At 32.5% G+C, this 27,800-nt stretch overlaps 2 protein-coding genes across 4 annotated transcripts; both read left to right on the top strand.

The window, feature by feature from the left end:
• Window positions 1-558: 558 nt before the first annotated feature.
• On the top strand, window positions 559-6,499 carry LOC133679170 (uncharacterized). Of its 2 annotated transcripts, XR_009836122.1 has the most exons (8): window positions 559-897; window positions 1,348-1,456; window positions 1,843-1,906; window positions 2,744-3,071; window positions 3,578-4,624; window positions 4,864-5,013; window positions 5,176-5,663; window positions 6,030-6,499. XR_009836122.1 is itself a non-coding variant. In XM_062101691.1 (7 exons), exons 1-7 carry the CDS (start codon window positions 871-873, stop codon window positions 5,611-5,613), a joined length of 2,163 nt encoding a protein of 720 aa, XP_061957675.1. In that variant the 5' UTR covers window positions 559-870; the 3' UTR covers window positions 5,614-5,756. The 2 variants fall into 2 exon arrangements, 1 of the variants encoding a protein (XP_061957675.1); XM_062101691.1 differs by lacking the exon at window positions 6,030-6,499 and having other exon boundaries at window positions 5,176-5,756.
• Window positions 6,500-13,795: 7,296 nt separating this feature from the next.
• On the top strand, window positions 13,796-21,045 carry LOC133678460 (ABC transporter C family member 10-like). Of its 2 annotated transcripts, none has more exons than XM_062100766.1 (12): window positions 13,796-14,139; window positions 14,784-16,869; window positions 16,959-17,279; window positions 17,356-17,442; window positions 17,559-18,149; window positions 18,229-18,393; window positions 18,966-19,260; window positions 19,501-19,715; window positions 19,793-20,098; window positions 20,339-20,402; window positions 20,479-20,715; window positions 20,801-21,045. In XM_062100766.1, the coding sequence occupies exons 2-12, from the start codon at window positions 14,809-14,811 to the stop codon at window positions 20,908-20,910; spliced, it is 4,452 nt and encodes a 1,483-aa protein (XP_061956750.1). In that variant the 5' UTR covers window positions 13,796-14,139; window positions 14,784-14,808; the 3' UTR covers window positions 20,911-21,045. The 2 variants fall into 2 exon arrangements, with proteins under 2 accessions (XP_061956750.1, XP_061956742.1); XM_062100758.1 differs by having other exon boundaries at window positions 20,476-20,715.
• The last annotated feature ends 6,755 nt before the right edge of the window (window positions 21,046-27,800 follow it).

Here is a 27,800-nt window from a genome sequence, read left to right as displayed (position 1 = left end):
TTTTTTTCTATTTTTTCTTTTAAATATATATAAATTTATTTTAAAAATATAATAAAGATAAATTTATTATACTGAAACACTACCAAGTTATCTGGAATCAATTCTATTATGTAATTGAATTGAATTATACTGTTTGATTTAAATTTAATTGATAAATAAATTGAATTCACATGATTAAAAAAGATAAAATTCAATTTATTTTGTATTTTATATTAATTTTATCTTATTTTTTCAATTTATTTTTTAAAAAGGCTATATGTGTATTTTTAGGAAGTTAGTTTCAACATTAAATTTCTAATATTTAAAATTGTAAATAAAAAGGTTAATTTACAATTTATTTTTATAGTATTTTTAATAATTAAAATTCATTTGAAATTTAATTTTTAATATTTAAATAATATTCTAAAACATAAAATTATATTAAAATTATTTAATTGAATTCTTTAAAAAAAATGGTGTAAACTACTCTAAACATATAGAAGAATTTACATTTTCATCTTAATAAAAGCATAAGGGCAGAAAAGTAATTACAAGAAAAACAAGTGAAAAACCCTTGCAACATCTCTCTCACGATCTGTTCTCCACAACCTTTGCAAACCTCGGAAGTCGAAACCAAAGTTTGCAGCTACGAAGATAAACTTTAAGCTCAAAACCTCCCCTTTTAACCCCATAAATAGCTCAGTTACACTCTCGCTACTCTATCTTTATTGTGTTGTCAATTTATGTGACTTGTGGTATTCAGTGATGAAAGATTAGATCTTTTCCAACGAAGACGGGCTAAAATTGTGTTCCATTACTCTAAATTTTGGTATTAAATACACCTCCATTTCGTTTATCTGTTGGTCTTTGTAGAGATTTAGAGGCTTATGAATGGCTTGCAGAGTGGCTGGCAAAAGGGTAAGAGGATATGCTTTACCTTATTATTCTATTCCTTGCTGTATTTTTTCCTCGAGGATTTGTTTCAAGTTAAATTTGAATGTTGAGGATTGTGATAGTCAACAGCCTTTACAAAGGTATAGAGAAATACCTCTTGTCTCGAGTTGAAAATGATCTCGCCATGTATAGCATCTTAAGGTTTGATCTATGGCTTGCCTCGTTTTTGCTTGGTTAGCTTAATTGTCTTCCAATGTTGTAATCTTATACCCGCTTTTAACCGGCATTGTTTACTTTGGGTTATTCTGGTCTCCTCATTTGCATCTTCTGCCTAGAAATTCCCCTTTCTTTGTTTCCCTTTTCCAACATAAAACTGAGAACTTTTACACATGTTTCGAAGGAGTGACTTTAGTTACATGAAAACCATATTGAATTGCTTATGTGTAGGATGTTTTACCTGACTTCTTTTTGCAGGGTATTGATGTTGGTCTCACAAGAGTTTTGACTTCACCATCGCTAGGGCATGCTGTGGCGTTAACTTCAAGAACTAGTCTTGATGGTGCTTCAGTCAGATATATACCTGGTAATTCAAAACTGCATTCATGCTTTTCATCATCTTACATTAGATATTTTCTGTTAACTTTAATTCAACTGAGCCATCTTCACAGGGTGCTTTTTGTAGTTTACTTAGCATTCCTTCAGCTTATAGAATTCTTATTTCATCCTTTCTTCTTTTCCTCGAGCTGCAATACCTTTTCACCCCTTAGTTCAGTTAAGAAAGCAGCTTCCAAATATCTGCATTTCAAACCATCAATCTTCCATCCCTTTCACCAAGCCTGTTCAGTACTCTGTTCCTACTGCTTTTGCTAGTTGTGCAGGGAATAGGAAAAAATTGGAATGAGATAATTTTACATCCCCTGAAAGATTGATTTTAATATCATCATTTACTTATCGAATCTTGTGCTGCAGAGTCTTCTTTCAGCTCATTTCTACAAGGGTCTGGTCATCACACTACAAAAGAATCATCTATCAGGTTTTATTCATATCTTTCTTTCTTGCTTCGAGGATTGCTGTTTTTAATTACTGTCTACATTGCTGCTTTTCTGTTACCTCATCACTAGAAAATTGCACTTGACAACAGATATCATATGGTAGAAATACATATGTTGATTGTAACAACCATTTCTCTTTCACTTTTCTTTTATTTACAGCTGGGCTTGACCAGGTTATGGGTAGGCTCACCTATTTAACAGTGCAAGGGCATGCTCCCCCTATTTAGCATTGAAGTGTGATTTGAGGTTAAGTTTGGTGCGCTTCTATGGCTATTTTACGTAGTCAGGTGATAAAACCTTATGGCATCATGATCCACAGCCTAAGTTGAACCCTGCCTTAATCTGACCTGGGGCTAAAATTATCCAAAGAAAAAAAGAAAAGGAGAAATTTGTGGTCAAGGTGTAGCTTAACCTTAGCCAACACTTATGTTCTAAATAGGATGTCCCATGTTCAAATGCTCCTTCATAAAAGCTTTTAAGTTCTGATAAAACAAGGGAAGAAAGGAGTTTATAGTTGCATGAAATAAATAACTTCACACCTTAGTTCTATCCTGCTTCGTGGAAGAAAAAACTTGATCTTTTCCATTGATTGTATGCTTTTCTCTTGCTTCATTTTCCATCTTTTTTGTCGAGTATGCTAAGGGAGAGCGCGTGTGAGAGAGTGTGTGAGAGAGCGATTGGGGTTTTTATTGCAATTGGAAGACAATCTGTGAAGTTTATTGCTCTGGAATACCTGAATGTTCTGCTTAAATTTGCTGAATGGTAGGATTGTGTCATGGCTCTATATCTCACTTAGGTGCTTTCTATATCTCACTTAGGTGCTTTCACGCTAGTCGAGAACTGTGGGCTAGAAGAAAAAATGATAACCAAGGAGGTGATTTGAAGACGCAAAAGAAAGGGAAGTTTGCTAAAAGGATCAAAAAACCTCCAGTTGATGCTCCATATGTGCCTCCTAAACTGAAAAGAATTACCAAGTCCTTGCAAGATAAAACAATTGACATATTTGAAGGCATGACCACTGTTGAGCTTGCCAAGCGCACTGGTCAGTCAGTTATAACTCTGCAGGAATTTCTTGTTAATCTTGGGGAGAAGGTTGTCTCAGAATTTGACCCACTCAAGATCGATGTTGCGGAGCTGGTTGTAATGGTATTTCCCTTCTCCAAGCCCCGATAATTTTATGGATCATTTCGTGTTTAATTAACATCAAGAGTTGTATGGAGTTTTTCATGTCCAATTGCTATCAAGGCTCATTTCAACTGACAGGAACTTTCACTTCTCATTTTCACCCAAAAGCAGTTATATGTGTGCATGCCTGCATGTGTACATGGCAGTGTAGTACCAAAGGATTTCAACTAACTTGTATGCTGTTTTTATTGGTTAGCTTTAGTTTCTGGCATCACCTGGCATTACAGTTTTGGCAACATGTATTTGAAATCTGCCTTGCTCGTGATATATACTAAATTATGCTTTGATTTTTCATTTTTCCCCCTTTGTTACTTTGTTTCTTTTTTAGCATTTAAACTGCTCTTTTGGCTTCCCACCTTCCTTCCCCACCTCCATTTCTAAGTTAACCATGTTTGGTTGATTTTTGAGGTGGGTGCTTTGGAAAATTGAGTTTCACTCACTGACTGTTTGTCATTTCACTTTTGCAGGAGGTTGGGGCCAATGTCAGGAGGCAACACTCCAATGAAGGTTCAGAAATTCTTCCCCGACCAGTGGTTGTAACAGTCATGGGTCATGTTGACCATGGTAAAACTTCTCTTTTGGATGCTCTACGTCAAACATCAGTGGCAGCAAAGGAAGCTGGAGGCATAACTCAGCATCTGGGTGCTTTTGTTGTGAGCATGCCTTCAGGGGCATCAATCACATTCCTTGACACTCCTGGTCATGCTGCTTTTAGTGCAATGCGAGCAAGAGGTGCAGCAGTAACCGATCTAGTTGTGCTCGTTGTTGCAGCTGATGATGGGGTGATGCCTCAAACTCTTGAAGCCATATCTCATGCAAAATCAGCTAATGTACCAGTTGTAGTTGCAATTAATAAATGTGATAAACCGAGTGCAAACCCTGAGAGAGTCAAACTCCAGCTTGCATCTGAAGGATTTTTGCTTGAGGAAATGGGTGGAGATATTCAGGTAGTTGAAGTTTCAGCTGTTACAAAAACTGGATTGGATAACCTGGAGGAGGCTATACTTCTTCAGGCAGAGATGATGGAATTAAAAGCACGTGTTGATGGTCATGCTCAAGCTTATGTAGTAGAGGCAAAACTTGACAAAGGACGGGGTCCTTTGGCTACTGCTATAGTGAAGGCGGGGACTTTAGTTTGTGGGCAGCACGTGGTTGTTGGCTCAGAGTGGGGAAGAATAAGGGCTATTAGGGATATGTCAGGGAAGCTGACTGAGCAGGCAAGACCAGCAATGCCAGTTGTTATCGAAGGGCTGAAGGGGCTTCCTATGGCTGGTGATGATGTTACTGTTGTGGAAACTGAGGAGCGAGCTAGAATGCTAAGTGCAGGGAGGAGAAGGAAATATGAAAAAGACAGGCTTAGGCAGATCATGGAGCAAAGGACAGAAACTAACGAACCATCAGAAGATGACTCTGTTGTGCCTGAGAGGACTGAAATGCCATTAATAGTAAAAGCAGACGTGCAAGGAACTGTCCAAGCTGTTACAGATGCCTTGAGGACTTTAAACAGCCCTCAGGTAGACCAAAATAGTTTAGCCATATGCCTGACATAATGCATAATATTGTTTTTATGATTCTCTTTCTGATTTGCAACTTCTTGCTACGATTTAGTGATAGTTGTTGCAACGTTAAAGGTAGGAGTTTCCTTAACATGATTGACTGGTTCTTTCTAAAATGTATCCTGAAAATGCTATGCTTATTGCTTATGTTCTTCTCACACGTTGCTAACTAATATGTCCATTATTTGCACTGCCAGGTTTTTGTGAATGTGGTCCATGTTGGTGTTGGGCCTATTTCTCAGTCTGATGTGGACTTGGCACAAGCCTGTGGTGCATATATAGTTGGGTTCAATGTGAAGAGTCCACCTAGTTCTATTAGTCAGGCTGCGATGCAAGCTGGTACAAAGGTGCTTCTGCTTCACTTAATCATTTATGTTATTTTTAACCTGCCTGAGAATATGAGAGTAATCCTTGGGTATGGGTGGTTGATATTTTACTGCACAATGATGGCATATACCGCAAACTAGGATAGCTTATTTATTTTCCACTGTTTCTTTGGTTTGCTGTAGATTATGCAACACCAGGTGATCTATCACCTATTGGATGAAGTTGGCAATTTGATAGTAGACAAAGCCCCTGGGACACTCGAGACCCAGGTAGCTGGGGAGGCTGAAGTGCTGAACATCTTTGAGCTAAGAGGAAGGAGCAAGTCTGCAGGAGGTGATATAAAGATTGCTGGCTGCAGAGTGATGGATGGCCATTTTAGCAAATCATCGACCATGAGGCTTCTAAGGAGTGGGGAAGAAGTGTTCGAAGGACCTTGTGCATCTCTAAAGACTAACAAGCATGATGTGGAATTGGTGGAGAAAGGAAATGAATGTGGACTTGTGATCCTTGGCTGTAATGATTTTCAGATTGGAGACGTCATCCAGTGCTTGGAGCAAGTAGTTAGGAAGCCCAAGTTGATCATATCAGACAATGGTATTGCTCGAATTGAGTGCTATTAGTGCCTTTAATAGCGATAATTCTTCAAGACAGGTTCAATTCTCCAGTCCAGGTACACACTCCAGTGGATTCTGCAACTGATTGTTATGGACCCTAATCATTGCATGGCACAAGTTTAATAAACTCTGCAAATTTTGAGATCAAAGTATTGAGTTGATGCAAGTTTTGCTGTTCAATCGAGGCATTTACTAAGTATTGAACCAAAAAAAAAAAAAAAAAACAGATTTCTTTACTGATTTATTCTTCGAAGAACTCAGAATAACATAGCTTATTCTTTAAAGAACACATGACTAACATATCTGCATAATGCTCTCTCCCTAGTATCTTTATTCAATCCAAAAGCTTTGAATAACTCTTGTTGATGATGAAAATGATTGTGTTAGCGTGCCATGCCTCTTATTGATGTTAACACTTGCAGATGTTTCCAGTTGGTGTTGAGTGATGGCTTCAGCTGTTGAGGTAGTTGTTAAGCATGACAAGGTGCGTAAATGATAACAGAAACAGCTCTTCAACTGAGGCTAACACTCATCGGGTCCAAGTGTAATGGGGGAAATTCAGTAATAGCTTGGCATTTGCGAGTCTCCTTGTTGAAAGACTCCTTGTGTTCACCTGGCCATTACAGCACAAGGTCATTTAAAAAATCAGTTTTGAAATCTTTTTTGGCGATCCCCGATGTAGAGCTGAATTTGAAGGCAAATAATATGAGCTGATGACAGAAGGCATGGTAGAATCGTAGACTTATCAACAGAACCCCAAACCAGTTATAGATTTAACAAAAGAGCAATATAAAAAAAATGTGATTTTGGATATCGGTGGTCGGGTTTTTACCCATAATTATATTCAATTTAACTTCTTATATTTTATAAAATATAAATTTGATTTATTCAATTTTTTTTTGGACCTGAACGTGTTGGAGATAACAAGTTGGATTAATTTTTTTATGGATATTATAGATATTTATGAGGGGTATATTAATTCTCTTATTCTTCAATGATTCTACAATAATCTTCAATGATTCTACAATAAACATTGGGTTGCAACTAGTAGAACTAGATAAGACATAAAATGCATGTTTTAGAGACAATAAAAACTATTATAATTTTCACATAAAAAAATAAAATACAAATTACAATCAATTATAATTTTCATATAAAAAAATAAAATACAAATTATAATCAAATATTTTATTGAATAGTTGTGGTGCCATATGATACAAAGAGAGGCTGGTAGATAAAGACTAGAAAATGCTTTTGGATTTGTGATTTTTTAAGGAAATAAAAGTTTAACATGGATTTTTAAAATTTTCATTTGTTTTCTCATTGTCTTTTGGTTACCAAATAAATAAAAAGGATTGAAATTATAATTATAAAATGCACAGAAATTTTACTATATTAAACTTCAAAACGAACCACCAGAGAAGGAAAAAAAATTAAAAGAATGTGAGGTTGTGAGAGCAATGATGAAAGAAGAAAAAAAAATAAAGAGAGTAGGAAAATATTATTGATGCTAAGAACTAATGTTATTTATTTTGAGTTATATAGGTTGGGTCAGGTTGAGTGAGTTTTAAAAACTCTAACCTATACCCAACTTGTGATATCTATTTATTAAGTTATTTTATTTATAATTATTTATAATATTTATATTATTCAACTTTGACATGATTAGTCGGGTCAGATAATAGAAATATTACAAATGAACTTATAAGTATTCAGTTTTTCACTATATATATCAAGACACATGTTATTGTAGATTGAAATAGTAAAATGATTATTTTGCTATTCCAAAAAAAAAAAACAATGAACTTGTTATTAGAGAGGTAAAATGATTTTTTTTTCTATGACCCATTAATCATTTTTTGAATTGATGGAGGGCAAAAGGTTTTTTTTACATTTTTTAGGTAAATAAAATGACTTAATTATCCTTAAAAAAATATTTAACTTTCTTTCAAGGTTTAATTTTTGTATTTTCCAATTTGTTTTTTTTTAATTATAATCGAGTTGGCTAATAAACAATTTTATGCTCTCATAAATATATGATATAATTTTAAAAAAATAGCTAGCGCTCGTATTTTTCACGCGTCGACTTATGGTCAAACATTGTCTTCCACTGTAATGTTGGAAGCATATCAGCGTGGTTTTCTCGATGGTCTGGTGTGTGTGAATGGTGGTGCACCGGTTGGGCACTAATGAATTTTTGTTCTTCTCCTCCCTCTTATCTCTCTCTCTGTCTCTCTCTGTTTTTTTTTGGCCAAAATATAAAGGTGTCCTCTAATTTGTTTTTTGTAACTAATTTGAGCCTCATTCTTTTAATTTTTTTTATTAATTCTTCAATTTCATCCGTTATCATTTGGTTTTATTTAATTTCTATATCAAATTTGATTCTTATTTTTATTGATGTTTTTTTTATCATTTTAGTAATTTAATTTTGTTTTCAATTTCATCTCATAACATTTTATTTTAATTTATTTTTATATCAGATTTAATCTCATTCTTTTTATTGTTATTTGTTTTGGAACCTTTTATTATTTTTTCCCCAATTTCATTCATCAATATTTTGTTAATTGAGAATTTTACTTCATTATTTTTTAGGGCTTGCTTTTTATGAGATTAGTCCTAGGCTCATGACCAGTATCACGAGTTTCAAAGGTTAATACAAGTTAACTTTGGCTCTTTTTAAAATTATTATTTTTCTCAATTTCATCATTTGACGTTTGATTTATTGGGTATTGGTCTTTGTATTTTTTTTTATTTTTCTTTCTATGAGGTTATCCTAATCTTATGTTCATAGTCGTGGAGTTAGCAAGGTACCTCGTATTGACTCAAATCTTTTTTTTGTTGTTCTTTTCTTAAATTAAATTATTTTAGTTTTGCCTTTCAATATTGAATTGTTTGATAATTGAACTTCATAGTTTTATTCAATTTACTTTCAATGGGTTACCTCGATATCATGACCAAGCTGCAGATTCTGCATGCTGAACTAGATGGACTAATGTTGGGTTTTTTTTTTTACTTTTTTTGAATTATATGTTTCTTTAATTTCATTTGTCAACATTTTATTTGCTTGAAATTGAGCTTTATATTTTTTTCGTTTTCTTTTTATGAGGTTATTGCATTTTCATTTAGTTTTTGCTTTGTTATTAAATAAGATCCTTCAACATTTAATTTTTTTAATTGATGTTTTTTTAATTTCATCTTGTAGCATTTTATTGATTGAGAATTTATTTTTATGATTTTTCTCATTTTTTTCTCTAGAATTATCTCAATCTTATATCCATGATTACGGGTTAACAAATTAACCTTATTTGACCTGAGTCTATTTTTTTGTTATTTTTTAAAAAATTAATTTTTTTTAAAATTTTTTTTTAACATTGAGTCATTTGGTAATTGAATTTCTTAGTTTTATTAGGTTTTCTTTCGACAGGGTTACCTCGGTATTATGATCAAGTCGTAGATTTGACTTGCTAATTTGGGTAAACACGAGTTATTTTTTTAAATCTTTTTTTTATTGTCAATTTTTATCAATTTTTTTTATTTTTTTATATCATTTAAATTAACCGAATTTATTAAATTTGGTCGACTCAATAACCCAAATCTTGAAATTTTAAAAAATAATTACGATGTTTTGAAAAATATTTAGTCCTGCCAGCTGCATACCACATGTCATGTCATCAACCTAGTGGTAGATATTTTGGTAACAAACATTGTGATGCAGCATTTATAAAGGGGCCATCAAAACAAAGTTGGTGGTGACCCAATGATAAGAGTTTGAGGTTAAGAGGTTTGCTTTTTTTATAGTTTCAGGTTTGAGCCTTGTAGTTGCTTATATGATGGTCACTGGAGGCTTATATGATTGTTAATTTCAAGGCCTGTAGATTAGTCGAGGTGCACGCAAGCTTACCAAACACCGTTAAATTAAAAAAAAAGTTTTAGAATAATGACCATAAATGCTCATTAATTCCACAATGTCTCTGCCACCTGGCCCACCTCAATCCTTCAGGTTGGAAAACATCTAAAAGATGTGTACCAAATTCTTTCCTTCTTGCGAGGCAGCTGGAAAAGCAATTCTCCATGCTTTTTTCATGTTAATAAATTTTCTTTGACAAAATGCCCTCCCATGTCTTGTCAGTTTAATTATATCATGTGTCTGTCTCTATATATATATATATATATATATACATTCTCTGTTATTTTTCCTTCTCTTTTACGGCGGCTCTTTTCTGAAATTTAGTTATCTACTAAATTTTATTTTTTAAAGATATTATACTCATCATATAATAATAATATCTTCACCTAAATTTCTTTCTACTTCTCATATCTATTTCTTTAAAAAATAAATAAATCATATAATATAACTAATAGAGTGCAGCTATAAGCCACTACAAAATTTCCTTCTCCAGGCTCCACCCACCATCCATCAACAGCAGCAACTCCATCAACACCAGCAGCGCCTCAATCACCACCGCCAAGAACAGTCACAACACCAGCAACGCTTACTGGAAAATTCTCTCATGAAAACGGCTGATGTTGACCAAAGTGGAATCTATCAAGGAATGAGCTACTGCTCATAATCTTAGAGCTATTGACAATTAATTTCCTTTGGCCTTTCATTTTTATTGCTTCTTTTCAGAATTTTCATGATATGGGTTTTGATAAATTTATTGCATGTTTTTAAGAAAAAGGTTTCTTTCTAGATTTAAATGTCTTAATTTTAATAGAAAATCAAATTTTATTATCATTATTTTGTTGACAGAACCATGCTGGATAGATTGCATGAGCTTCTTTCTCTTATAGATCCCAGTACATTCACATAGCTTATTTATTAGAAAAAAAAATCAAATTTTATTGTTATGAATATTGTGAAAAGTCAAGAAAGCCTTTGGTCAACAATTTTTATTTTTGTTGACTTTAGGGGTAAATGGGTGCTTTAACTATGTTATAAATTTAAAAAAACACATACACCCCCAAACAATCTTCTAATGATCATTGAGTAAGATGAAAATACTCAAATACTCCTAACCCAAAGGCTTAAATTTAAGTTACTAAAGGGTAAAAAGACAAGGTCTGGTAGCCATGTCAGACCTTAGAGCCTTGGGTCTGGCAGTCATGCTAGACCTAAGCAAACAACAGACAATGAGAAGACAATCATGCATTTTAGTTGTACAGAGAGAAAAGAAAAGAAAAACGACAGATGACCAGATTTGACCACCAAAAAACATCTCACATGTCTCTTTAATGGTGCGGCGTACACCACTCATTGGACGTTTGGAACACGCGCCAACAACATTTTGATTAAAAAATAAAAAATATAATGTGAAAAATACTAAAACATCCTCATGGTCCTCTTAATTACATAACATATCCATATAATTTTACTATCGTGATCCACCGTGATCTATATCTTGAGTTATAATATAATTTCCATATCATTTGGCTTTCTTTATAATAAATAAATTCCAAGCCCCCTCAATTATCAGTCAAGATATAATTAGATGTAGTTAGTTTCTTGAAGAAACATGAATACTTAATCAGGTTCTTCTATTAACTAAAATTAGATTTTCATTGACTAATTAATAATCGAGGGGACTGGGAATTTATTTAACTCACACATTTTACACATGGATTGATAGTACTTCCGGTTATTTATTTTTTATTTTTTAGGTTTTGGAGGACTTCAATTTCGGGCCACTCTGAAAAGCAAACAGGACGTCCTTTCTAGCAAACTTTATTGTCATAAATGTCAACAAAGCAGTAGATGCAAAACATGAATGCAATTATTACAATTTAGACAGGACCAGATTGCTTAGAAACATCAAATACTGCTACACCTGTGTGTTCTCCCTGACTCCACTATGGGTTAGAATAACTTTTTTTTTTTAATTTAAAAAATATTAAGAGTATAAATTTTATCTGGTAATATTATTAAATTCAATTAAATACAGTAATTTTAAAATTTGCTAACTCACTCTTTACTTATCTCGAGTTTTAAATTAAACCGCGTGGAAGATGATTCAAAGTGAATAATTCAATATATCGGTTCAAAAACAACTTAAATGGCCAGTAAAAACATGATATAGTTTTTTAAAAAACTTTAAAACAATAATTTTCTTTTTAATATTGAGACGATACCAAATTGGATCGACCGCGGTTACTTTATGATCTGGATCATGAACTTCAATGAGTTTAATAACTTTGTTGTTTTTATAAATTACTCTTATTTAATTTTATGATAAAATTATATGCTTGTAAAATCGAGCACTAACCCTAAAAAATGATGTTTATTTGAGATCATAATAACCATATAAAAAAGTATAAAAAAATAAACAATGAATTTTATTTCCCAATCAAAATAATCAATCTAATATTGAAGAAGAATGAAAAACAATTAGAAAAACTAAAGGACCACAAACTAAAAAACAAATATATTAAGTTTGATAGGTAAACTCGCTAAATCCGTGAATCAGCTAACTAGGGTTATCAAACCCGCAAACCGGTTAATGGACTCCATTGGGATTAATAAGTTTTTTTTCTAAACTATTTTTTATTATACTATTTGATAACAAAAATAGATGATTGCATAATCGAACATTAAACTAATATCGAGATTTTTTTAAAACTATGATAACCTCGTAAAAAGTAAAACGAAACAAATTATGAAACTCAATTTTCTATCAGCTCAATATCAAAAGATGAAATGATTATTTTTTTTAAAGGAAAGCTAAACTCGCCAAACCTGTAATAGGTCCATCAAAGTGCTTTTCACTCAGAAATGCATTAAAATAATATATTTTTTATTTTTAAAAAATTATTTTTGATACTAGCACATCAAAATGATCCAAAAAAATTAAAAACATGAATTAATTTTAAGTAAAAAAATATTTTAATTTTTTTAGGAATACAGGTTGAACTGCGTTCCCAAAAGGTCCAAGTAGATGCCGGAAAACCGTGTTTCCCCCTGTAATTTTTAGGTTTATATTTAGAGGGTGTTTGTTTTTTAGGTAGTTTTTATTTTTATGGTTATGGTTTTAAAAAAATTAAGTTTAAAAAAAGTACGGTTAGTTGTGGTTAGTTGGATTTAGATACGTGCTTGGTAAAAATTGTGGTTGAAGTTTATGTGTAACAAAAAACATGTATAAAATGTTTGGTGAAAGTGTAGTTACGATTACTTTTCAAAGTGTTTTTTACTTGGAAATGCATTAAAATAATATTTTTTATTTATTTTTTAAAAATTATTTTTGATATCAGAACATCAAAATGATATGAAAACACAAAAAATATATCAATTTGAAGCAAAGAAAAAAAATAAAAAAATAAAATTTTTTTAAAAGCACTTTTAAAATGCAAAAACAACATAGTTTTATGAAACCCACTTAAAAAAACATATAAAAATTACTTCATAAAAACTACGTTTTACACCTAATGTTTTAGTGGATCTCGCAATACAAAACATAGTTTAATTTGTTATCAAACATTTTACTGCATTTGTTTCACCGCAAGCATAAAAACTGGTGAAAAACAAACGCAGCCTTAGTGTGTGTGTGTGTAGGTTTTGGTGTCAACTGAACTGATAATAGTTCTTTGTATTTATTTTTCTAGTCTGATAAGCTGTTTTCCTAAGGTATTAAGATGTTTGGTAAGACGACTAATGTTGTAGTAATAGTTTAAAACATAATTAAATCCTTCTAGCATATCATAGTTATGGGGCTTGCTATCGAACAAAAATCTATTTTAAAACAAGATTTTAGATATTTTTTTATAAAACTTTTTTTTTTTTTTTTTTATGTAGATTTACAATCCACATGCAAAAGGATTTTTGTAATACGCTAGAAGGACTTGTAGCTACCCAACACAACTACATTTTCCTGGAGGCAAGTCAAATGGTGACCTGGTCCTCCTGGAATGCATGTATGATCACACGATGGCCCACAATCGTTCTTGTTTAATAGCAAGTGCTTAGAGGGATAGAGAGAGAGAGAGAGAGAGAGAGAGAGAGAATGTTAAAAAAAGGAAGAAAAATAAATAATGAATAAAAAAAGTTGAGTGGTTGGTTAGTGTTGGTGTTCCTCGCTATATTAAATGAAAGGCTCAAGTTTTTTATTTTGATAAAAAATAGCCCAAGGTCTTTGTCCTCTTTTTGTATAAAGTTCACATCTTTTGTCCTGACTCCTGAGCTTCTCCCAGACAAAAAACAAAAAGAGTTCATATCTTTGGTTATAGGGGAGGTGGTTAGGCACTTTATATGTGTTTCATGCACGCTGTAGTGATCTTAATATATTTCTATTTATTGACCGTCCTTTAAAATTACTGGAATAAGTTGTATTTCAAGTACAATCAGTGAGCGTATCATACTGGTATTCCGTGTCTTTTGTCTGGGAGAAGCTCAGGAAAGACGACAATAATGATTCTATGTGATGGTCCCTAGTTTAAACACTGGATAAACACTTTATTTTGGTCTTCCATGAAGAATATGATGTCAATGGCATCTGGGTTAATCAACAGGAGAGCAAGAACCAACAGCCAAGGTTTCTAGAGGTAAGGGTGATACTCTGCATTTCTTGAAACTAAAATATGTTTGAACTAGTTTCTTTGATGCAAAAATATTGTTAAGCATCTGCACTGAGAGATTAAGAAAGACTATACTAGAAGCCAAAAATATGTGTCTCTTGATGTTACTGTATTTTTAGTTTCCAGCTATGTATGTGCAGTTTTTGCCGCCATCTTGTTCCTATTCTTTTTCTGTATAGCACTTTTTTTCCCCAAACTAAGAACATTACTTTAAGGTAGTGGTAAAGTGCATTTTACTGATTTTGTCCTTTTTTGGTTCATTTTGTATGACACTGGGGTGTATCCTAATGCCTAAGATAGTTAGATTGCAGGCATCTGACTACAGTAGGCTATTCAGAATTTTGGATATCAGTTCTCTGTGTCTTGTTTCATAGTCACAAATGTTATTTCATCTTATCCTTCTATGTTACACACACACACACACACACACACACACATATTATCCATATATGCAAAGCTTGAATCAGTAGCTTTTTTGTGCTTGAATTCATGTTCTATAGAAACAAATCTGTCAAATTCCAGATAACAAGAATATATCGATTTAGACATATAAGAAAGCCATGTTAGAAGTGCCAAAGCTTGAATCAGTGGCCTTTTTTCCTTGTTTGCAGATCTAACAAATTAACGAGAAACAACATGAAGGAAGGTCCCTGGACAGTCTTCTGTGATGATTCTGAAAGTTCGTGCAATGCTGCGAAGAAATGCATTTCAAGCTTAATCAGCCCATATTCATGCAGCCATCACATTTTGATCATTTTTGTTGACATTCTGCTTTTGTTGATTGTCTTATCTATCTTCATTTGTAAATCAGTCTCAAGGAAGATTGCTGCTCCATCGCAGTCTCAACCTTCCTCTCCGGTCATATATGTCTCAGCCATTTTTAATGGCATTTTGGGTTTGGTATACTTAGGCTGGGGAATATGGATGATTTCTGAGAAGCTTGGTAGAGATCAAACCATTTTACCACTTCATGGGTGGCTGGTAATACTATTCCAGGGATTCACATGGTTGCTAGTAAATTTATTGGTAAGCCTGAAAAAAGTACCGTCTCCCCAAATCGCAACAGTGAAGTTCTGTTTAATTATCACATTTTTGTTTTCTGGATTTCTCTGTTTTTCATCAATCTGGGGAGCGATTTCAGACAAAACGTTGTCAGTTCCGATGCTTTTGGATATCTTATCCTTTCCTGGGGCAATTCTTTTCCTCTTCTGTGGTTTCAAGCGACAAAGTTATGAAAGCACTGATTTAGACATCAGCGACGGTGCATCCTATGAACCTTTGCCAGGTGAGAAAGACAATGCCAACGGTGAAATCAGTTCAAACGACAATATCACTCCTTTTGCCAATGCCGGGTTTTTCAGTCAAATGTCATTTTGGTGGTTGAATCCATTAATGAAGAAAGGTAAGGAGAAAATCCTCGAGGATGGAGATATTCCACAGTTAAGAGAGGCAGATCGAGCAAAGACTTGCTACTTAATGTATATGGGGCAGCTAGGAACACGAAAACAAAATGGATTGTCTGATTCCATTTCTATGCTTTCAGTAATCATTTCCTGGCACTGGAAAGAAATTTTAATTTCTGGGTTTTTTGCGCTGATCAAGGTACTATCCTTGGCTACTGGCCCGTTGTTTTTAAAAGCCTTCATTGATGTTGCAGAAGGCAAAGCAGCATTCGAATATGAGGGTTATGTGCTAACAGCAGGGCTGTTTTTAGCAAAAGTCTTAGAGTCTCTGTCAGAGAGGCATTGGCGCTTTCGAACAAGACTGATTGGGATTCAAGTGAGATCCATGTTATCTGCAGCTATCTATCAAAAGCAACTACAGCTTTCAAACGCTGCTAAAATAGTTCATTCTTCTGGTGAAATAGTGAGCTATGTCACTGTAGATGCCTATCGAATTGGTGAATTCCCATTTTGGTTTCATCAAATATGGGCAACAAGCATTCAATTGTGTCTTGCCTTGGCTATAGTTTACTATTCCATTGGGCTGGCAACTCTGGCAGCTCTAGTGACTGTCATATTGCTTGTGCTTTCAAGTTACCCGTTAATCAAATTACAGCACAAGTATCTGACAAAGCTCATGGTGGCACAAGATAGGAGACTGAAGGCCATTACAGAGGCACTTGCAAATATGAAAATCTTGAAGTTGTATGCCTGGGAAAAACATTTCAAGAATGTTGTAGATGGATTAAGGAAAGAAGAATTCCAGTGGATATCAGGAGTTCTATGGCAAAAAGGGTACCATATGGTTTTATTTTGGTCATCTCCTGTTATGGTGCCAGCCATAACTTTCTGGGCATGCTACCTTCTTGGAATTCCAGTTTCTGCCAGTAGTGTATTCACATTTCTGGCATGTTTGCGCATTGTTCAGGAACCAATTAGGTTGATTCCAGATGTTGCAGGAGTCTTCATTGAAGCAAAGGTCTCACTAGATAGAATTGTGAAGTTTCTTGAAGCTCCAGAATTGCGGAACAGTATTACAAGGCAGAAGCTTAATGGCAAAGAGCATGATCAGTCTATTTTAATCAGAACCACTGAAATCTCATGGGCCATTGATTCCTCATCGAAGGCTACATTAAGAAACATAAATGTGGTGGTTAAACCAGGTGAAAAGGTTGCAATTTGTGGCGAGGTTGGCTCAGGAAAATCAACTCTTTTGGCAGCAGTTCTTGGAGAAGTTCCAAAAATTACTGGAATAGTAAGTAATAATGATAAATCTAGTGTATACTACACTTCTACAGATCCTACTCAAGCTTTACTAAAAGCTCCCGTTTCAATATTTTCCAGGTCCATGTTTTTGGAAAGATAGCATATGTTTCTCAGACTGCATGGATTCAAACAGGGACAATACAGGAAAATATTCTGTTTGGGGCTGCAATGGAACCAATAAGATATCAAGAGGTGCTTGAGAGGTGTTCTCTAGTAAAGGACATTGAGATTTTACCATTCGGAGACCTCACTGAGATCGGAGAGAGAGGTGTCAATCTGAGTGGTGGACAGAAACAACGGGTTCAACTTGCACGTGCACTATATCAGGACGCGGATGTATATCTCTTGGACGATCCCTTCAGTGCTGTTGATGCACATACAGCAACAAGCCTTTTCAATGTAATTTTCATCTCTATGCAATCTTGAATTGTTAAGTTCCGAATGTTTTAGTTAAAGCTAGTGTGGCTTGTTGCAGGATTATGTGACTGGAGCTTTGTCTGGAAAGACAGTCTTACTTGTGACCCACCAAATCGACTTCCTTCCAGCTTTCAATTCTATTTTGGTTAGATACGTCTAATCCTGCTGCCAATTTCTCCATTATCCTATTTAACTATTTAAGTATCATCCCAATTTGTTAATATGAGATGCAAACTATCATTTTATTTGACTACTTGACAGTTGATGTCTGGTGGAGAAATCGTTAGATCTGATACTTACAGTCAGTTGATGGCTTCCAGCCAAGAATTCCAAGACCTTGTCAATGCACACAAGAACACAGCTGGTTCTGATACACAAGTTGAGTATGATTCCAGCAAAAGAGCTGAAAGTTCCAAAACGGAAGAAATCCAGAAAGTTCATTCTAAAGAAAAGTTAAGAGCACCTTCAGGGGATCAACTGATTAAGCGAGAAGAAAGAGAATCTGGAGACACTGGTTTTAAGCCTTACATACAGTACTTGAGTCAGAGAAAGGGCTTCCTGTATTTTTCTTTCGCAATTATAACCCACATCATATTCATTGTTGGTCAAGTGATACAAAGCTATTGGTTAGCTGCTAACATCCAGAATTCTCATGTAAGCAGAGTAACCATGTTCACAGTTTACTCAGTGATCGGTTGTAGCTTGGCGGTATTTTTACTCCTTCGATCATTCTTCATAGTTCAATTAGGCTGTGGGGCTTCGGAATCTATTTTCTCCACACTATTGACTTCTCTTTTTCGAGCACCAATGTCCTTTTATGATTCAACACCTCTGGGTAGAATACTGAGTCGAGTACGGTTTTCATAACTATTACTTTTTTTTCCATGGACTGAAAAGCTTCTCCAAACTGATATGGTGTTTATATTTGTAGGTATCATCTGATTTGAGCGTGACTGACCTTGAAGTGGCTTTCAGATTGACCATTGCAATAGGATCAACCATGAATACATACTTCAACTTTGCAGTGTTGGCTTTCCTTACCTGGCCAGTCCTTTTTGTCATCATTCCCATGATTTATCTGAATATTGTGTTGCAGGTATTTAACAATATGTACACATAGCTAGTTTCATTTGTGTTCAGAATTGCCACAGCTTTTGTTAGCTTTCTCGTAAGAGGGATTGAATGCAACCACATTATCCTGCTGCGTGTCTTTGAAGAAAATATCTGGATACCACGCCAATTTCACTAAGCAACTGCATTATCTCACCATAGATTCCGATAATAAAAGGTCATTACCAAGTTATATTCTCATCAACGTGGGATCCTGAGAAGGAAAGCCTGAAAGTGGTCCCTTAACATTTTTGCTGGAAATGCCGGCTCTAGAGCCTCAAACTTGCAACCATTTTACAGAAGCTTGAGACTTGAAATGGTTTCCCTAGAATTTCTAATTGTTGTGTTCCTATAAAAAATTTGGAGGCATGGTTCCTAATGTTAATATAAAAATGACTGTACATACTTGGAAACACGTTGTATGCTCCTTTGTAGGTGATAAATACACAAAAAAATGAAACCAATTTTGCACCGTGTGTTTCTTGTAATGATTTCTTAGTATCACACTTTTTGATGAGACAATTTTAAATCCTCTTTTGTCTTTCATTCAACAAATAGAGGTATTATTTCGCTTCTGCAAAAGAGTTGATGCGAATCAATGGCACAAGCAAGTCCTCGGTTGCAAGCCATCTTGCTGAATCAATTGCAGGAGCCATGACAATCAGAGCTTTTGGGGAGGAAGCTCGATTTTTTTCGAAGAATCTCGACCTCATCGACCGAAATGCAAGCCCATACTTTCACAATTTTACTGCAGATGAGTGGCTGATCCAACGGCTGGAATTACTATGTGCAATTGTTCTTTCATCGTCAACTCTTACCATGATATTGCTTCATCTTACAGCTTCTGCATCTGGTTAGTAGTCATAAATTAAATTTTCCAACTACTTCTCGTACAGAGAAATTATAGTTTTTTTGTACTTGAAGGTTGCAGTAATTCATGGATATATGCCTTCCTACTATCTCTTGAGCCTCCATCACGAATCTAAACAATACATTCTGTTGTGCATGCTTTAAAATGTAACTGATGTTCAGAAACACAGATTTCTATAGCATTGTTGTCTACTAAGAAAGATTTTTGATTATGTCATGACAGGGTTTATTGGAATGGAACTGTCATATGGCCTTTCATTAAACGTATTTCTCGTCTTCTCCGCCCAATACCAATGCTCAGTATCAAATTCAATCATTTCAGTAGAAAGACTGGAACAATACATGCATATTCCTAGTGAAGCTCCAGAGGTAATAGAGACCAACCGACCTAGCACCAACTGGCCTGCTGATGGTAAAGTGGAAATATTCAATTTGAAGGTAAAGATCGAAAGCATATTCAATTTCTATTCAAGAACTGATATCTATGATTACTTACACCAAATGACATCAAGCAGGTTAGATATCGGCCAAATGCTCCACTAGTTCTTCAGGGAATAACTTGCACAATTGAAGGAAGGCACAAAATTGGGATAGTTGGCCGGACTGGAAGTGGAAAGACAACTTTCATAAGCGCCTTGTTCCGTTTAGTGGAGCCTACTGAGGGAAAAATAGTTATAGATGGCCTCGACATCTCCACAATCGGGCTCCATGATCTAAGATCTCATTTTGCAGTCATCCCACAAGATCCAACACTTTTTGTCGGATCTGTCAGATACAATCTGGACCCCTTATTGAAGCATACAGATCAAGAAATATGGGAGGTAAAAAGTTTCTCCTGACATGTTATTGAATGATAGAATTCTTTTACAGTTTCTTCCATATGGCTGACTGCTTTTGTGTTGCGCCATTGTTACACAACGAAAGGCATATCAAATGTCTGCACACATAAACATAATGGGCTCCTGAAATGTGGTTTTTTTCTTTCAAAAAAATCCATCACATAAATAATATCCCACCCATGTAGTTCGTATAACCCATTTATTCGCATGAATGTGTGGAAGGTTCTTGAAAAGTGTCATCTTCGAGAAGCCATTCAAGAGAAAGAAGAGGGCCTGAATTCCTTAGGTAAGAATCTTAGAACGAACGTGTATTTTGCTTTCATTTGAATTGTCTGGCATTACTTTCTCGAATATTGCAGTAGCACAAGATGGATCAAACTGGAGCATGGGACAACGCCAACTATTTTGTTTAGGACGTGCATTGTTAAAGAGAAGCAGGATACTAGTGCTTGACGAAGCCACTGCATCAATTGACAACGCAACAGACTCTCTTCTCCAGAAAACTATTAGAGCTGAATTTGCAGACTGCACTGTAATAACCGTGGCGCACAGGATACCGACTGTGATGGACTGCACTATGGTTCTTGCGATCAGTGATGGTGAGTTGCATATCCTAAACTATCAATGCCAAGAACGATACTTTCCATTTCAACATAAAAACATTGTGTGCATTTGCAATGACAGGGAAATTGGTAGAGTATGATGAGCCATTGAAGCTGATGAACAAGGAAGGATCACTATTTGGGCAGCTTGTTAAAGAATACTGGTCTCGTACCGCAAACAGCCGTGACTGATAATGCTAGCTTATGAATAAATGCTTACCTAAGTAAGATTAGTAAGGCTTTGTTTATTTGATGATCTAGAAACCTAGAACAATTAAAATAAATATTCGATTTAAATCGATAAGAAAAAAATATTTATTTAGCTCAGACCCCATTTTCTTATTTATATTTTAATTTTCTAGTAAAAAACATGTTTTTATATTTTTAAATAAAAACTTGGAATAATATGAGAAGCAAATTTCAATCAAAAAGAAAAAAAAAATATTGTGACAATTATAACGTAAAAGTATAAAACTTAATTTCAGAAAATTATATAAAAATTAAAAATTAAAAAACTATTCTCATTAAATATTAATGATAAATTTAAAAAAATTATATATATTAGATTTATGTAACTTTTTTATATTAATTGACAATATTACCATAAAAAGTTCAAAATTTATTTCAAAAGTAATACATAATAGGTGGCGACACTTTATCTCCGTAGATAGACGATCTATTTGTTACCTCGTTTCAAGCTTTGACTACCTTTGATGATTGTGAAATCAAGTTCTAATGAATTTGGATTTCAAAAACTTAATTTTCTAAATATTTTTACCTAAAAATCATTTTATGAATTGCCTTGACATTTAAAATCAAACCAAACAAAAAAAAAACATTTATCTAGTCCATATCTAATTTTTTTAGGTATCATTGATACTGGAAATAAAATTCATTTCATTCATCTTTTAAAATTGAATCTATAAACACCAAAATTAAAGTTGTTGATGATAGAATTCGATCATTCAATAGCTTTTTCTTTAATTTTTTAGTTTTAAAGAACTAAAATGTAATAAAAATAAAGTTTAGAATCAAAATATAATTACATTTTTAGAATAGAAACTAAAGATGAAAAAATAAACTTGAGGGATCAAATAGAGAATTTGCATGTCTTTTGTGAAAAGGGCCTATGTTTCTTTTCTTTTCAATTTTGATTATTTATCTCTTAATTTGTTTTTTTAAGTAAAAGCTAAACTTTTTTTTATAAAATTAGTGATTAATTTAATATTAGAACATTTAATGACAGATCAGGTAAGGTAGAGAAAAAAAGATCAAGATACATTTAAGCACATAAACTAAGGATACATTTGACATTTGCTTTCGACAGATAAAATGATTCTAAGATGGACACCAACTTCCTACCCTAATTTGACATTTTGGTTTTTAATGTACCTTACACACACACACACACACACACAATTAATTTTTTATTTTTTCTTTCAATTGGTAACAGCTTTTTATTATTATTATTTCTCCAACCTTTCTTGCATTGTGAGCTTTAGCAGTAAAATAAATGAATAAAATCAAACCTTGACTGCTTGGATATGGATTGTGGTGCTGTATTATCAAATGAAGGGCTCAAGTTTTTTCTTTTATTTGATAATTAAAGGGCTCAAGCTCTTGGTGGTCGAATGCTTTCCTAGCACAAAGTTTTATGAAATAAAAAAATGCACAATTATAATTACAAAAATACTAAAACATAAGGCAAAAACAATATAACAACCTTTATAATTATTCGCCATTAATGTGTAATGATTTCTTTCTCCTTCTAAAAAAAAAAGTTGGTTTTTCATGTGATGCATTAGTTATTATGAATTTGTTTGAGAATATTTCTGTTTATTCAATATATTTATGAACAATAAAATAACTAAAATACCATAAAGATATATAAAAAAAAACTAACATTGTAGGGTAAGCGTGTTGTTGTCTTTTTCTTTTTTAGAATACAATAAGATTATGTATATGATCTAAAGGGAAAAAAAAAACCATTGAAACAAGGTTATTGAAGCCTTTTTCACAATTTGTTTTTTTTTTTTGTAATTATTGATTTGGTTGGGAGTTGCAACATAATTTATCATTTAATTTATAATTTTTAAATGCAAAAAGCTGCTTGCGCGTGTTTACGTACTAGCGAATGAGAGACACCACGCACTTTGGATGGTGCATGTGATGTTTCTTGTTGGTGTAAAATGATCTTTCGTCATCTTATTTGGTTATCCTTAGTGTCCTCTTCCTTTATTGGTGACGCGTGACATCTAAAAGTGGTTGGTTTGTCACCAATGACTTTTTTTTCTCCCTTTCATTTCTCTCTCCTACCCTAGAAAATCAACTTTAGTCTTTATTGTTGTTGGTGTTTCAGATTCAATCATTTTAGTTTTAATTTTTGCCTCTTTTTTTTTAAAGTTTTATTTGTTTTCAATTCAATCCTTCAATTCTAATTTATAAATGAAAGTTTTTTAATTTGATCCTTCTACTTTTGATTCTTTATTTTTGTCATTTGCTCTTTTTGTCAAAGTTTTTATGATATTTAATTTTATCCCTCATATCATGTTTTTTTATTTTTTTCAATAAGAATAATAATAATAATTTCAATTTGGTCCTTTTTTCTTTTGATTTCTTATTTTTTTCATTTGTTCTTTTCTCAAAGTTTTTATAGTCTTTATTTTTATCCTTCAAATTATGTTTATATTTTTTGTTATTTCAGCAGCAACGGTAACAACAACAACAATAATAATAATAATAATAATAATAATAATAATAATAATAATAGTAAATCATTCTAAATTCTAATTTAGAATAATAAATTCTAAGAAATTTTAAATTTTATTTTCAATAAATTCTAAATGAATATAGATTTGAATTTTATTCAAATAAAATGGAATAAAAAATCAAATATAAAAAAATATTATATAAATTAAATGTATTATATAAATCTAAATGTATTAGATGTAGTCTATTAATTAAATATAACAGGAACATATTAGATAAGTAATATGAATATAATAGAAATGGTTCTAAAAAGAGTATCTAGTGTAGATATTTACAAACATGATCCAGGTAGCGTGTGTTAATATCAAGAAAAAAAAATTATAAGGTTAAATGGTGAAATTTCTCTTTGTCAAGAAAAAAACGTGATAATAATAGTGGTGGTGGTTATACTAGTAGTAGTAGTAATAGTAGTAGTAGTGGTAGCAGCAGCCTTAAAATTAAATTTATATTTTTTTATTTTAATAATAATATTATTATTACCATTAATAAAAGTAATAATATAGCAAACGTTTTTGTCTTGTATAAAGAATTTGGTGTTATTTGCATGATAGAATAGAAAAGAGAGCAAGAAACAAGATTTCGTGAGGTATGAAACACATGTTTCTTCGCTGAATGCACATGTTTATGTCTTGTTTTTTTCATTAGATCTCTATCGAACTTATCTGATGTCCATGTTTTGATGTCATCACGATGGAATTTGCAGGACTCAATATGGTTGACAGCACATCTTTCACAATAACAAATGTAGATATATGAATGGAGCCCTTTTGTTGAACTTTCTTAATTAGGAAAAAAAAAAAAATAAGAGGGGGAAACTGAGCTGATTAGAAAATACTGTCCATTATTATCTTATTTGCATTGGACTACTACGTACAAAGGAAAGAGTTACTCTCTTTTTTTTTTTCACTTATGCTGTAATGTATTGTAAGTCAGATTAAATTTATTTTGAATATAAAACAATAATTAAGTATTGCTAATGTTTTTTCTAGTAGAACAAAAAATTTAAATTACATGGAGGTTGATTCAGTATAACTTAGTTAATTTGATGAATTCGAAGACAACCAATAAAAACATAGTTCGACTAAAATAATTTAAGACAACTCTTTTTTTTAAGAAAAAATTATTGAGACAACAACATTTTGAGTTGACCTGAGTCAACTTGAATTAACTTATCGAATTTGCGACTTGGATCTCGAAACCATAACAAACCCATATAAAGCAAATCAAAATAAAATATAAAATCTAGTTCTCAATCAATCCAATATTGAATAATAAAATTGAAAAAATATATTTTAAAAAGAACAAAAAAAATGTTGAATCAACCAGAGTTAATATGTCAAATCCATAACCCGAGTCATGAAACCAAGATAGCTCTATAAAAAAGAAATCAAAACAAATCTTTTTTTTAAGAAAAAACTATTGATCAGACAACAACATTTTGAGTTGACCTGAGTCAACTTGAATTAATTTATCAAATTTGCGACTTGGATCTCGAAACTATAACAAACCCATATAAAGCAAATCAAAATAAAATATAAAATCTAGTTCTCAATCAATCCAATATTGAATAATAAAATTGAAAAAATATATTTTAAAAAGAACAAAAAAAATGTTGAATCAACCATAGTTAATATGTCAAATCCATAACCCGAGTCATGAAACCAAGATAGCTCTATAAAAAAGAAATCAAAACAAATAATGAAGCTTAATTCCCAATCAACCCAATATTGAAGGATTTTTTTAAAAAAATCAATTAAAATAAAGATAAAAAACTCGAGTCATCTAAAGTTAACCCTTCAAACCCATAATTTAGGTTGTGAGATAGGAATAACCTTATAGCATAAAAAACAAACCAAAAAAACAACTCGAGTTACCCTGCCAAACTTGTAACTCGGGTTACAAGACTGAGATAACCTCATATAAAGCAAATCAAAATAAATTATGAAGTACAATTCCTGATCAACTCACTGTTGAAGAATGAATGGAGACCCCCAGTAAACCCCAGGTAGAATTTTATTGTGTTAGTAAAAATATCAGAAATTAAACTTAATAATGACATGGATTAATTCAATATTTTAAATGGAAATAATAATAAATCATTGAAAAGAAATGTTCCAATGAATGAATATTTAGATAGATATTTCAAAATGGGGCGAGACATGATTCTGTTTAAATGGAAAAACATGAAATAGTTATAAAAGCATTGCGGTCTTTGACCAAACATAAAACACTAAAGCTTCTTAAAGAAGCTTGTGGCTGGCACCACTATAAAGAGAAAAGGAAAAGGGATTTTTTTTTATTTCTTTACCAAATTCTTGAGGGGAAAACACAAAAATATAAGTAGAACAAAAGCCTAAGATTTAAGGGTTTTTTAAGGGTATAAAGTAAGAGTTTAGAAAGGTAAAAAGGAAGAGTGAAGAGTACTGAAGGAGAAACTTGAGTTTCTTTGCAATTTTCTCATTGATTTATCATTGTTGAGAGGTAAGGAACCTTATTTATTAATTGATTAAAGTTTTGATGTGTTTATGAGCATATTATGATGTATACACTAATTATGAAAAGTTGAGTTTAATGTATTGTGTTGTTTGGAATGATATTTTTAGCTTAGAATTATGTTTTTGCCCAGGAATAAAGTTTGTGTTAAGTGAGAATTGTAAAAAATTAGAAAGAAAACATGTCTCTTTTTTTGATGAGTGAATTCCAGCCTAGACAAATAGGAAAATAAATTTAATTATTTTAATTGTTAATTGTTATGAAAATTGGATTGAATTGTGTTACAATAGGTATAAAAATGAAAGGATAAGAAGTGAATGATATAAAAGCTTGAAGAAAACCTTGTGTACTCATTGGTAGCATAGGTTCGGCCTATTAAATCCTTAAAAAAGGGTAGGGATGAAATTGATTTAAATATTGCGTGGAATTGTGTTGAAATTGTGTATGTAATGAGGTAAATTGATTTATAAAAAAAGAAAAAGAAGTTGAAGAAAAATTAAAAGGAACACATGGTTTCTTAAAATAGGAGGGGGTGTATTTGGTCAAGGACTTCCGTTGTGAATTTCTTTGTGATGGATGAAAGTTCCCATTTAACTATGAATGTGTTGTGTGATGTGTTAAATTAGTTGGAAATATAAAAAATAAGTTGAGAAAGAGGAATTTATTCCATGTATCATACATAACTAATGAGAATTGTTATTTTGAAACCTAGATATGATTCCTAGTTTTATGGAAATGATAATAATAAAATTAGTTTTGTGTTACCGACTATACCACATGTCAGAGGAGGTGCAAAATCATCATGTATGGCAAGTAGGTGTCTAACATCTATTCTTAGCTAACTATTATGCTAATAGAATTGTTAATTTCACTTTTTTATGATTTCTAAATTGGTATTGAAAAATGAATGAATTGGAGAAAAAAAAACAAAATGAAAGAAGAATTAAGATTTGGTTAGTCATCTATGGTATGAAGACTAAAGATATCAGTTGGTTTGATATCGGCATTGAATTTAAAGGAAAAAATAAATGGATGAAAAACTTTATTAGTCATACAAAAAATAAAGGCCAATGATATCAATTATTATAAAGAACTTGATTAGTCGTTTTTAATGCGGGAAACTGATGATACCAATAGGTTATGTTGATAGCAATATTTACCTGGACTTGATTAGTCGTTCCCAGTACGGGAGACTAATGATACCAATATGTTATATTGGTATTGATATTTACATGAACTTGATTAGTCATTTCCGATACGGGTGATTAATGATACCAATAAAGTTTATTAATATTGGCATGAACATGAAGGGAAAATATGAAAATGAACTTGATTAGCTGATTCCAGAAAATGGGCCGATCCCAGAAAATAGTAAAGGCTAATGATGTTAATATGTATTAGCATTGACATGTATTTGAGAATTTGATTAGCTATCCAATAGAATGGAAGTTAATGATAATAGGTGGATTGATATTGATATAACCTTCATTAACCATAATTGAGTTGATGATTAATGATATCAAAATTGAAATTATTATCGATATTGATTAGTTGACATGAGTAATGGGTGATAATGTTATTATGATGTTAATGTTAGTAACTAGAGTAAGAAAGAAAATGAAATGATAAGGAATTATACATAATGAAATGCCTTACTTTTCAATTGGAAATTAGTGAACATAAAAGGGGAATTTAGTTATATTCTCTTATATAATAATTATTTATTAACCTTTCCACTAGTTTATATTTTGTTTTTTATATTTGACAGGGTCATCACACTCACGTCAGGAATATATTTATCTTATTTTTTTTTGTTCACA

The sequence above is a fragment of the Populus nigra genome, chromosome 1 (genome assembly GCF_951802175.1).
Source record: "Populus nigra chromosome 1, ddPopNigr1.1, whole genome shotgun sequence".
Lineage (NCBI taxonomy): Eukaryota > Viridiplantae > Streptophyta > Magnoliopsida > Malpighiales > Salicaceae > Populus > Populus nigra.
The sequence above is the reverse complement of the archived record's forward strand: the minus strand, read 5'-3'. Positions and strand labels throughout refer to the sequence as shown.

Coding starts and splice junctions, on each gene's coding strand:
- LOC133679170 (XM_062101691.1), top strand. CDS start 871: ATGGCTTGCAGAGTGGCTGGCAAAAGG. Junction 1,907..2,743: donor ACAAAAGAATCATCTATCAG/GTTTTATTCATA, acceptor TATCTCACTTAG/GTGCTTTCACGCTAGTCGAG. Junction 3,072..3,577: donor TTGCGGAGCTGGTTGTAATG/GTATTTCCCTTC, acceptor TCACTTTTGCAG/GAGGTTGGGGCCAATGTCAG.
- LOC133678460 (XM_062100758.1), top strand. CDS start 14,809: ATGAAGGAAGGTCCCTGGACAGTCTTCTGTGATGATTCTGAAAGTTCG. Junction 20,099..20,338: donor CAGATCAAGAAATATGGGAG/GTAAAAAGTTTC, acceptor AATGTGTGGAAG/GTTCTTGAAAAGTGTCATCT. Junction 20,403..20,475: donor AGAGGGCCTGAATTCCTTAG/GTAAGAATCTTA, acceptor CGAATATTGCAG/TAGCACAAGATGGATCAAAC.